At 36.2% G+C, this 12,959-nt stretch overlaps 1 protein-coding gene across 1 annotated transcript in view; it reads right to left on the bottom strand.

Annotated features, from left to right (window-relative positions):
- Positions 1-203: 203 nt before the first annotated feature.
- bma (SCY1-like protein bma) overlaps positions 204-12,959 on the bottom strand; it is a 171,478-nt gene continuing 158,722 nt past the window's right edge. Inside the window, exons 10-19 of the mRNA XM_073074387.1 lie at positions 12,465-12,579; positions 9,490-9,635; positions 8,721-8,886; positions 8,237-8,486; positions 7,706-7,842; positions 7,332-7,539; positions 4,635-4,891; positions 4,378-4,446; positions 3,189-3,206; positions 204-509 (exon numbers count right to left, since the gene is read on the bottom strand). Of these exons, the coding sequence (XP_072930488.1) occupies positions 204-509; positions 3,189-3,206; positions 4,378-4,446; positions 4,635-4,891; positions 7,332-7,539; positions 7,706-7,842; positions 8,237-8,486; positions 8,721-8,886; positions 9,490-9,635; positions 12,465-12,579 (1,672 nt within the window). The remainder of the gene's footprint in view (positions 510-3,188; positions 3,207-4,377; positions 4,447-4,634; positions 4,892-7,331; positions 7,540-7,705; positions 7,843-8,236; positions 8,487-8,720; positions 8,887-9,489; positions 9,636-12,464; positions 12,580-12,959) is intronic.

The raw sequence follows: 12,959 nt of genomic DNA, 5'->3' as shown, positions 1-12,959 counted from the left end.
TCGACTGGCACACGGTTGCGCTCCCTACGCTTGATTTTTTCTCTAATATATTTCATGTATCGGTCAAAATTTCTTCGCAACAGTTTACGAAGCAGGGGCTTCGATTTGCGCATTTTCGGTCTCAACCTATCACTCGTACTCCGCGAAAGCATGGAATGGGAATAGGGGTCATCGAGTACGGGTGATGGGAGATCGAGGTAATCTTAGTTGGCAAGGGAGATGTTGAGCGACGGGCACTTGCGGACCGCGGTGGAAGCGGTCTGCCTCAAAGCGTTGTAGCCGGCGGCGGTGGCGCCCTGAATAGTGCTCCACTGGCTGTTGCTGCTCCTGGACATTCGGGTGGGCGTAGTAGGAAGATGTCTTACCACCCCTGAACTAATCTGCTGCAGGATCCCCTGGGATTCCTGGGAGCCGGAGACGCCGGCGGAGGCGCGGCGGCTCTTGATCGACTGCATTGAGGTCGTAAGAAGGTAAGGGACGCTCGAAGATGTATTCGGCATGGATCCACCCTACAAAGCGCACACCAAACGATATAGCGGCTGCACTACAAGCAAGTGTTCCCAGCTAATATTTTTTGTACCATTTTGTATATCGGTTCGTGGCGAAAGCGGCAAATTAAATTATAATAATGCATTTATATATACAGGGTTACTGATAATTCGATACATTCCCTTAGAGGGGTAAAAGTAGAGCTCATTTGCAATAGGTTTTGTCATTAAGTACCCTAGCCGATAGTGATTTGTTTTTGAGATATTCAGGTTTTTGTGTTTTTATTTCTAAGTACCGATTTCAGGCAAAAAATAAAATTCTCCTAAGTGAATGTCCTATTTTGATCCTATTTTTGTGCATAATCTTATTCCTAACATCGCAACACTTCCTTAAAATGACAATACGCTGTAGTAGTACCCTTAAACTTTACGTTATGGAGGAGGAGGAGGATGCCATTTTAGATAGCTAGTGAAATAGGGCTATTATTATAATCATTTGTACAATACATTCCATACATCTTTTTTATCCAAATTCACTCTGAAGTGGAAATAATAAGGGTGTTTTTATTGAACTCTAGCAAATTGACCTCCATAACGTAAAGTTTAAGGGTACTACTACAGCGTATTGTCATTTTTAGGAAGTGTTGCGATGTTAGGTATAAGATTATGCACAAAAATAGGATCAAAATAGGACATTCACTTAGGAGAATTTTATTTTTTGCCTGAAATCGGTACTTAGAAATAAAAACACAAAAACTTGAATATCTCAAAAACAAATCACTATCGGCTAGGGTACTTAATGACAAAACCTATTGCAAATGAGCTCTACTTTTACCCCTCCAAGGGAATGTATTGAATTATCAGTAACCCTGTATACTATGTTATTGATGCTTAATATAATATCTGATAACTTTATCTCGATTGTTCATACGAGTATCAGATATGTTTTTTTTTTATGATAAAGAGGTGTAATCTATAAATATACAAGCATGAGTTTACTGCCGCACCTTCCATCTGGTTGCGGATATGACTGTCGAGATCCCTACGCTACAAGGGTTTTAATCCGCGTACCACCCTTCACATTAATCCTTAACCCATCTTAATCCTTAATCTACATTTATGTATATGATAACTTTTCTAGGAAATTCGTGGATTACATATTTACTATTTCAACAGAACATATTTATTGATATGTTGCTAACCTATTAAAGCTATAGTTGATTTTTATATAAAAATTACGCCTATTCTACGTTTTCGTTTGATAATCGATCAAAATATTAGCTACGAACACTTGATAAACAATATGTTATATGTTTCATTACAATAATCCTGACTAATCCTCGCGTTTGGAATCGCGGTCACTACTTACTGTTTATTTTATCGTACGTACGAGTACTACTTGATATAATTTTGTTCCTATAATTTAATATATAATGTGAAAAAGGTTAGATAATTTATTGGGTTCTACTCAAAGATTTTTAAATTTTAAGGAATATATAAGCTCTACAATTTTGATATGAAACTTTATATTTATTATACACGACTTTATTCAAACTGGTATATTTCTATATTTTTAGTAAGCTCTTTTACCATAGCATTTACTCATAACTAGTTAAGTGTTATTTTAGTAAATGTATATTACGTATACATAAAAGTAATAAACCTTCAAAAAACAATTTTAATGTGTATATTAATATTCCAAACATTCATATTATGATTACGCGATTATTATTTTAAGCTTTAGGTCACGGAAAAATGTGGATTTAGTTTTTTCTTAATATCCTCCTCAAAAGCTACGCCAGTAAAGTTCATTTCAGAAAGTATCATGTGTATATATTTAACCTATAAGCTATCTGAGATTATAATATTCTTGCATATTAATAGATTAATAAGTAATCTTATTATAAGGCCTTATTATAATAACTACGAAAGCACCAGCGATTATTGTTATGCACTACGTGTCTAAACACCTTGTAGAATTCCCGTCACGGATCATGTGCCCTTTATTTCAGTAAAAGTCTGTTATAAGTGACGCAGTAGACGTAATATGCATCATACGGAATGTTTTCAAATAATCTGAGTGACGAAACTAATTAATTAATTGAATGACGCGACGAATTTGGGCTACACCGCGCAATTAAATGACGCGATGTACATGTCTTGTACGATATAAATGGATCGCGTAATTGAATGACGCGAGGCACTTGTGCCGAAATCGATCGTGCTATTGAATGTCGCGTTGCACTTGTCGCGAGATCGATCGCGCATTTAAATATAGTGCTGATGTTGATCACGATATAAGAATAATAAGATGATGGTTACATAAGGGCTCCCTCAAGTCTTGCCTTAAGCCCAACATGACCCTATTAGTATTGTAAAGAGCCATAGGTCCGTGATGAGAACTATACCTATTGTGTGGCAAGTAAATGTGTCTACCACATGCTATTGAGAATGAACGTCGGTATTTCAGTGTAACAAAGCGTGTCATCTAGATGTGGTACAGAGTAACTACATGTAGGTACTACGCACGAAGTCCACGTAGATGTCGCGGGTACAAGTTATCGCGTTTATATCACGGTACTTCCTCACTGACTTGGTATCGCGCGAGGCAACATCATTGTGTGAATGTCATGAACACACGTTTGGAAGAAATGATGTCCTTCCACAACGACTGGCAAGTTAGAGAGGAATTATACTCACAATCATGCTCCGTGCAAGCTGCGTAGAAGGACAAATAGCAACAGTAAATGAGACAGCGTTATACATACATATAGGCTTGCGGCCTTCTCGTCGACACGCTAAGTGTTTTTGCTCGCCACATTTCGTCTATAAGCCAATCGCGTATGGATGCCATTCAGAGTTGGCACATAATTTCTACGTGCGAAATACGCAGTTTATTCCGTAAAGCAATTGGTAGATTCATTTTAAACATGTCGTGGTAGAGTAGAAACGAAATATTACTCTCATAACAAGGATAGTTGAAATTTGTTATAGGTGTAAAAGTTTTGTCATTCACTATGCACGTTGCCTCTTCTAATTGGCATCCAGGTCTGCAGTTGACGCGTGTACGAAATGCAGCGACTCATATAAAACAATATACTGAATACTCACTTTATATGGATTGTAAGTCAACTTTATGTGGTTTGCATGAAATTCTCGCGATTGCACCAAAATGCTCAAAAGCGAACCTTGTTGTTCGCTTAAAAGTTCTAACACATTATTAAGCGTATAAATTTAACGACGAACTTATTACTGTCGCTTGGCTTACAATCCAAAGGGCTGTCTTTATTATTCCCATGATTTAGTCGCACAGCCACTAACTGTCGTCTTCGGTGTCCGAGGCGATGTATATTTCAGAAATTTTGAATTTTGAAAACGTTATTTTGTCATTGTATAACCAATTCGTGACTCTATTTGCCAATCAGTCTGCCAATTAGGTTGCCAAAACATAGAATCGACGTAGATACCATGGTGTAAGATTCAGAAGCATTCGCCATGATTGAGTGGCGTGCGAAACTCGCTCAGCATCATGCGTCACTGCTGGTTCACAAATAGTTTAACGAACATGCATGAAGGTTCCTCTCGAAGGGTCAAATTGCTTCGGTTTCCTCGTGGAAGTGGAAGTAGGAGCGTTGAAATGATACTATGAGATATCTAATGAACAGAGAGAGCACACAGTTGTGATACGCCACGTATTCCAGGTTCGTGCACATGTGTACGTGTAATGATTATGCAAATAATGACTCTCTCTCCCCCAGTTGCTATGGGAAGAAGACGAAACCGCTGAAGAGAACAGCCCACATCAATGAAAGCTTTTCGTAATAGACATTCAATAAGGATTCGGGGACAACGCGGCCATTCAGACGTGGTGGTGTACATCACTTACAACGTGTGATGTCGACGGCACGGATAGGCTCGAGCCTGAGCCACCCACTCGTCCCCTGTGGTGATGAGCCGCCTGTCAAAACAATATGGACATTTCTAATAATACCGAAGACATCTTGTGATTTGATATTGCTGCTGGATATAATACTGAGAGGTTACTTAAATTTATTCGGGATGTTTTGGCTTGGCGAAATATGGCATAATGTTAGTTGAATTAGTGTTTTAGGTATAGTGAAGTGTCTATGGGTATATGTGACTTACAGTCGGCGGCGACAGATTGACGGCGGAGCTGCGGCGTTCCTGTGGTCCAATGCTGGAGTGTCGGCGCGTTGGCAGAGCGGAGTTACTACCGCCTGGGGTTCCGCCCGGAGACGAGGCGCAGGATGGCGCCACACGGATCTTCGGGGTGATGAGCGTGTTGTCGGAGAGCCGACGGTTGGTGAACACGTTGCTCACGCGCAGGTAGTTGCGGTCGCTGCTCTCAGATGGGTTATTCGAACCGAAGATCCAAGCGAAGCCTGATCCTGACACAATTTCTAACATAAAAAGAGATTTTTATGTGAGTACCATGCGTGAAATTCAAAAACACTACAAACTAAAGCCTAAAATTGGTGAGTGCGAAAATGATATAAAGAGTTTATTATAATAAATTTCACTATTTGCAAATGCTTGCATTGAATGATTTATTTTGTTTATTCGCTTAATTTATTCCTCTCGATAATATTGGAACATAAGCGGATTACTTTCCGAACAACAATTCGAGGACGGCACACAATTAGCATAATACAGAAAATCGGAACAATAATTGCTTATTGCCTTTTTTATTTCCCGCTGAAAGACTCGAGCTTTTTCCTACACGTGGGAAAGCCCTAAACTATACGTCACTACAATGCTCCTGTTCCTTAAGTAAGGCCTGCCCCATAACAGATAATATATGTTCAAATCAACATGAACTAAGACAATGTTTAACGAGTTATGCAATAACAGAAAATGGAACTGATGATTCCTGACTCCAAGATATGAAAAGATTTACTAATCTTATATCTCGAAGACGCTTACGTTTTACCAATTCAAAGGTCAAGTTATTTTTTACTTTAATGAATTTATAAAACTAAAATGTTATGGAATAGTTTGGTTTTATAAAAATATAGTAACTACGAGTACAATACGCATTGAAAGTAAGAAAACAATTGTTGATGTTAAGATCCTTTAATAAAATATCATCTTTAAGGGTCTTAACGTATCTTATTATTTTTTCATTCTCACATCATGTCGTTCAGATGTATTATGTATACAATTTGTAATAATTTATTTAAACAGTGATGTCCTAGTAGTTGAAATGCAGCTCCTAAATCGAGGGGTACGAGGTGACGTATCTCTTTTAATTGACAAAGTTATATGAATACTAGAAATGATTTGTCTTATGTGCTTATGTGCCGTGCTCAGCAGTGGGTCAGTGATGGGCTAATGTTGACGATGATGAGTTTACTTACTTATAAAATACTGGACCATATGATTATAATATGCAATTTAATAAATACACAACACAAGCGGCATACATTTCTTTCAAAATTAAATTCAATTGATCCAGTATTTTTATCCTTATTGCTGAACTGTAAATGACACTGAAATATTATTAATAGAATATTCTAGTCAATTAGTTGCAAAAGTAAACATTCCGTGCGAAAGTACAAATTGCGTCTGAATTATTCTATGCATTTTCTTCCAACGTATTTTTTTCTTGTAACGTATTTATTTAACTATTATATTTTTATTCCTTTGTGTTGCTATTTTATGTATCTTGAGTTTTCTATTTACCTATATCCCACTATTTTGTAAGTAATTTAGATAATTTGTTGTTGATATGTGTGTGTACAATGCATTACGTAATAAAGTTATTTCTTTCTTTCTTTCTTTCAATTTGCATCTTAGTTGTTGCCCACTTAGCTGGTGTGCTGTAAGTCCCAATGCAGCTCTAAAAAGGCCCTAACGCAGTTGGAATTGAGACATTTTAATATGTAACGGGTACTCCCGGTATGCGTTTTTTATTGCCGATAGGAAAAAAAAACGCATATCGTGAGTAGCCATTCAATATTATATTTTTTCTGCATCTGTCCTTCAGGCTACACTCAGTAGCACAAAATTGCAGAAGATACGAAAGTAATAGTGTTGTTCGTAGAATAATTTCTCTTCTGTTATGTAAGAGTTATAAATAACTACGAGTATGTGCACCCGTTTCATAAGCTCGAAAACGTAGAAACATGCTTTGTAAAACTACAAAAATAAATAAGCTACAAAGTGCATGTTTCATCGTTACGCTAAATAAAATACTCAGTTATAATCCGCGCCAAACTGCAAGTCCGCTCTGAAGTTGTTGCGAGCAGGTGTAGTCATACAATTTGCTATGGCGACGCGATTCATTTCTATATTCAGAGCGGAGTAGCAGTTTTACGCGAACTATATCATAGGAATCGAGTATTGACAATTGTCGTCTAATTAATATTCTCCCCATTTAGTTTCGTATGTTATATCAGTGCCAATATTAACTTGTTGATCTAAACGCAGCAAATTTCAGAACGCAACCTATGTTTGTAAAGTTCACTTTAATTGTAACCAAATTAAACATAGATATTGTAATTGGTTTTACTAAACAAATATTAGGAAAAATACTATTTAAAATTTGACAAATCCATTTAAGTTTAGTATTGTAAATGAAGAAGTAATCAAATTTATAAAGAATCGTTACAATATTACGTTGACTGCGATTTAATAATAATTAGTTTCAAAATTTATACAAACCACACATAATCGACAGCATTATTAATTGCCCGACGTGGGTACATAAACATAAAATATATATCTAAAGTAGATAACGGGTAATAAGAGAATAGAGATACATACTTTTGAAGCTGCCCGCGACGCTGTTGTCAGCAGTTTGGGCCGTGGGTGGCGGGTTGCACATAGAGTTCTTGCGCGCCATGTCCTCGGCGCTGGATGTCTTGCGCTTTTCCACGCGCAGATTCGGAATATTGAAAGGTGGAGCCACATTGTCCGTGCTCATCTGGTGACGTAATCTGCGACGTTCCGGCAGAGGACTCGGTGGCGGAGGCCTAGTTATCATGATACGCTGCTGCTGGTCTATGAAATCCAGCATTTGGTAGAGGAGCTGCGAGAAAACGAATATATGACACACATTGTGAAATTTCAACTGACGCACATTGCAAGTGTGACGTCTGCTTAATTTTTCCAAACGAACCTTTTTACTTATAAAACGTTGGCAAAAGTATATTACTAACCGGTTATGGAATGGATAAAACTAGTTATACAAATACCTCCATCACGGCTGAAAACTGCTCCAAGTTCAGTGCACCGTTAAGAGATACCGGGGACAGTGTCGGTATCAGTTTGGTGGCCATCGTGTTCGTAGAAATAGCAAACCTTGGTTCATTCACCAAATCCTTCAAAAGTTCTGTAAAAGTTTCCATGTAGCTTGAAATCACGCTTTAAATATAACGCTAGCACGAATTCGCTTATATTCGCTCATATCGCATTTTCGCAAGGCGAAACTAATGCTATAGCAGTAACCGAAAGAAAGAAGGCCAAATCTAAGTAATAAAATTAGCAAAACGCGTTGTTTTATTAATTTTATGTGATAACGCAACGCGATAGTCAACAAACAGTGCAGATTGGATTGCGCTAAGCAGGAATTATATCATTTGACCAATCCACACTTGATTTGATCAAACGATCAATGTTAGTCATGTTTAAATATAGCTCGATGCTTCTGAATGTTATTATGAAATGAGTAAGAGAAATGTGTATTTTTTTATTGGCTCGTATAGTTTTGTTTCCACAATACTTACTGAAAGTGCGGAACACAATTTCCGGATCAGCAAGTTTGATGGTAAGGAGAGCCGGGATCACGATATCATTTACATGGTTCCTGTCAAGTTTTTTTGTAGTATTCTCATACACTCCAAGAGAGAGATTAATGATTTTTACATCAGCTGGATTACTTTCTAGCATCTGCTTCACTTTGGGAATGACGCGGAATGTAATGGCTCTCTCCAGCATATAATTGGTCGCTGTTTGCAGCGCAATCAAGGAAGATAACTGAAATCGAGAAGTTAATAAGAAACAAGAACCTAAGTTTATATCTTTCTACATTTATAGCTTCATCCCATCCAATAGGATCCCATGAGTCGTACGTATCATGCATGATCATATACACAATAGATAGAGACAAAATAATAAACACTTCAGTTTTTTAAACCTATATTACTTCGAATGATAAATTTACTACAGCGTAGTTAGAAAGAAACCGAGACAGTGTTACTAAAATCTTACCTGCAGCTGATAGCTAGGATCCTCCATAGCCTTGTACAAGAGCGGCAGTATGTCAATATTGACCTCATCGTCGCTGCACTTTTGAATCACGTACTGCAAGTTCTCCAGTACCAAATAGGAATTTGGGAGCCTTCTGGGATCATTTACGAAGCTTCGGAAACTAGCCCTAAAATATTCCAATTTTTTCCCGTTACATAATTATCTTATACGATCAATGGACCTAACCTGAGTAATATTGACCTCTTAGTCAAGATACAAGGTCATCGTTTGAAAAGGATAGAAAATACCATGAGGATGCCTCTATTCAGCAGCGGGCGAATAAAGATTGAAGAAGAAAACATCTTTACAAGATATCATAGACATAACATGTACTAAAGCTAGGCGCACGAAGTCAGGCGGATACCAGTAGGTTTATAATGCAATGTTTTTCGATCTTCAATGATCAGCGAGATTTTGCGTATCAATTATCTATGTTTTTAAATTACAATACCGTCAGGATTTAAATATCTGATATTCTCGTATAACACAAAAGTAGGTGATAATATCGTTGTAGGTGACCAAGTTAACGGACGAAATAGATTTTTGTATTCTCAACTTTTGATGCTATTTTTTATTGAAGAAAAAGTCACATAAGTAACTTTTGATTACCATAAAAGTTGCACTGTTCTTCTTGTAAAACACCAAAATATCATAAAAATCATCTAGGTCGGTAAGCTGATTGGCCTATTAATTACAAACAACAATAAAAACGACAAGTGTCAGGTCTTACCGTATGACAGGCAGGATAACCACCTCGAACTGCTCCCGCGGTGTGTCATTTATGAACCATATAAGGGGGAGGAAAGCGGCAGGGCTCACATCTTGAGCCTTCAGTTCACCTACCAGATATGGCCACACCGTCATCCAACGAAGTCTCTGTAATAAAGTTGTTTATACAGACACGGATCCCGACGAGTCTCTTTGATTTAATAGTAATGATAGTAGTAATATAGGTGAAACAACGCTCGCATGGTGGGTAATTTATAGGGTAGGTTGCACCGAAGGTCTGTTTAATGTTTGTGGTAACTTTAACTATAACAATGACTTTGGCGATAGTTATGGAATGAAACGGTTCTATTTTGCACCATTTTATTTATCAATAACGTCATTTATATCACTGTCACCACAATTTTTAGACGGCGTTTACAGATAGAGAAGTTGACAAAAACAGTAACTTTAACTAAAATTAAACCTAATTAATTAAGCTTTAACTAAAATTGAGTGAGGATTTTTTTGACAAACATTGATTTGACGGTTAGTAAGGCTTTTATTAATGGTGCATCCCACCCTTAGTGAGTTATAGCCTGTGGACATTCGGACCGATGCAATATAATTTCAGTACTAGTTTCTTACACTACAAACATCTACTCGTATGTATTCGCAACGATGTGATCTTTTAGATATACGATGCACGCGAAATTAAAATAGCAGTTTGTTTAGCTTATTACAATAAGTCGAAGTAATATTTTGTCATGCTGAGAAATCAAACAAAGGGACTAAACTTTGAGTAAGACTTAAAATAACTTTAATGACACAAAAACTACATAAGAACTGAGTAATTCGTACGCTAAGAGCTTATGCAAAATATGATTTACTCACATACTTCTTTTACTGTTGAAGATTTAATAACTATGTATCTAAGTAGCTACAAGTGTTAGATATATATTCAAATTATATTATTATAGTACTGATTTAATTATTTTGTGTTATTTTCATGATATGTTATTTTTACAATAATAAGTTTTCATTTATATTATAGTCAGTGGCTGATTGTATGAGATAACATAAAAAGAAAAAAACTAGCTCGACGTTGGGGTTATATTTGGCGCGGGGATAATGAAAGTTGTAAATAAAGAAATATTTTTTTTTTATTTTATAAGTAAGTAAGGGTCCATATCCGTGTCCAATGTCCATGGCTATAATACACTAACATTAAAATGTTTTTATGTATATCCAGTAATTTATGCTGAATATTAGTATTCTTACAATACAAAACAATATAACTAAATCAATACGTGAGGGACATCATGAAAGAAGAAATAGGGCCAGTTAAAATTACTGTGTCAAAAGCTAAAGTTAAAATTTTGTTTTTTATTACACGATTGTGAAATTACTGTTACAATTTTTCTCAATTTTTTTAACTATTTTCGATTTAATTTCTATAATCAAAGTTGTAGGTAATTTATCTTGACAATTTGTGCGACAAATAGTAGAGCGTGATAACACTGATAACCTTTTTTCAAAATTGCGGGGGACAAGAGTTGTGACCCCATAAACTTGGATTTAGCTTCACATTAATCCCCTGGACATACAAAAAATAAAATTGCGTCCTCTGACTTTTGCACGCTCAGAACCAAAATTTGTAACATTTTAATGAATGAGTATATTAATAGATTGATTTGAATTGATAAATATAATTGATTAATTAAACTGTGGAGTTTGAATTATTTAAAAAATAGTAAATAAAAAACTAAGATAGAGATAGAGGAAAAGAAAATAGGTGGACAAAATATAAATTTGCGTTAAGAAGTTCATATTTTTATAACACAGTTATTTTTATAACTCAAAAGACACAAGTGAGAGATTCCTGATTATCTGGAAAAGATAAAATTTAGCTTGCAGTCCAAAGCTGTGGCTGTACCCAAAACGAGAAAATTGTACTAAAATGCAAATAATTGACAATTAAGTTCAAAAGTGACTCGCCAACCTCTGATACAGCCTTTTATCTGGCCCATAAACAAAATAAGGCTTGAGCTGTATACAAAATGTGTACATATCTAAAAAAAGCAATGCGATACAACACGCATTGGCGCATACGATTTCTAGTAGGTATAACAAACATATATATGCATCAATCGCAAACTGCATAAGCATTTTCTGAATATTACATTTAGGTTAGGTTAGGTTACTTTTAAATTGTTTTTGGGCACATAAATTTTTGTTTTCGAACTAAAATCTAAATCTACATTTCGATAGCGCCGCATTTGCGGATTCGCAAGCTATATAATATCAATGACAATTATAATTTATTAATTTATATTTTGTACAAAGGTAAAGTTAATTACCGCAGAGCAGTCGAAAAAGGAGCGCTAAATAAAAGAAGACAAAACAACAGGTGACATTAGCCAATTGAAATCAAGTGCAATAAGGAGTGGCCAAGGAAAATAGAAGGGTAATTTTTTTTGAAAAACAATGAAAATAAAAGATAAGGTCCTGTGAGTTTATAAACTCATGAAACCAGAGTTTAGATTTAGTTTAAGTAAGCGCCCTTAAGTTTTTGTGATAGAAAAATTAAGAACGCATTTTCGCCAAATTTGTATTCACATGACCTTGAATGCTGTTCAATAATGTAGCTCGGTTTATACTTAACAACCATATCGTTATAGTCCGCGTAAAACTGCTAATCCGCTCTGAATATAGAAATGAATCGCGTCGCCATAGCAAATTGTATGACTATATCTGCTCGCAACAACTTCAGAGCGGATAAGCAGTTTGGCGCGGACTTTAACACTGTTATTATTGAACCGACCTTTAAGAAATAATAAGTAACAGATCGCATGATTGAAAAAAATAAAAAGTAGCGATAGTTTCTTCACAAGAGTTTAATACCAATTTTTGGTCTAGTATCATCATTAATATAAATAATAACGACACTCAGTCTACGAAGTGTCATCAGGACCTAATGCGGTCTATAAAATACTTTACCTTGGGTATGTAAGCCAGAGCCTTCGTAAGTGTCTCACGGAAGTAAAAATTCTTCGCGTCTTTGTCTTTGTAAGGGATCGTGTCTAAGTGTTGTAGTGCACCGACTAAATCTGGTCTGTATTTTTGAAAAACATATTTATCATTTAGATATATTATATATGCATAATATATATTTTAAAATTAGGAGTAGGAAATTAGTATGTAGTCCACCAGAAGGTAAGTGGCTATTGCCGTCCGTGGAGATCTGTAATCAACCCCAGCTACGATTAGATTTCTACCTGAGGTCGGCCACGGATGCGCAATTCGTGAGAACTAAGCTGGGATGGTTCGGAAAAAATATGTCTCCTTTATCACGCCCGTTTCAACCCTTTAAAGAACATCACTTAGCACTGCTGTTATTAGCATTTTTTTTAATATTGAAGTAGCAGACGAACATGAAGTCCATCTGATGGTAAGTGGCTACTGCTGGCCATGGACATCTATAATCAACCCCAG

Source organism: Epargyreus clarus, unplaced genomic scaffold, assembly GCF_041222505.1.
Source record: "Epargyreus clarus isolate Ecla_fem2 unplaced genomic scaffold, WU_Ecla_fem_2.2 ptg000007l, whole genome shotgun sequence".
NCBI classification, from domain to species: Eukaryota; Metazoa; Arthropoda; class Insecta; order Lepidoptera; family Hesperiidae; genus Epargyreus; species Epargyreus clarus.
This window is presented reverse-complemented; position numbering and strand designations above follow the sequence as displayed.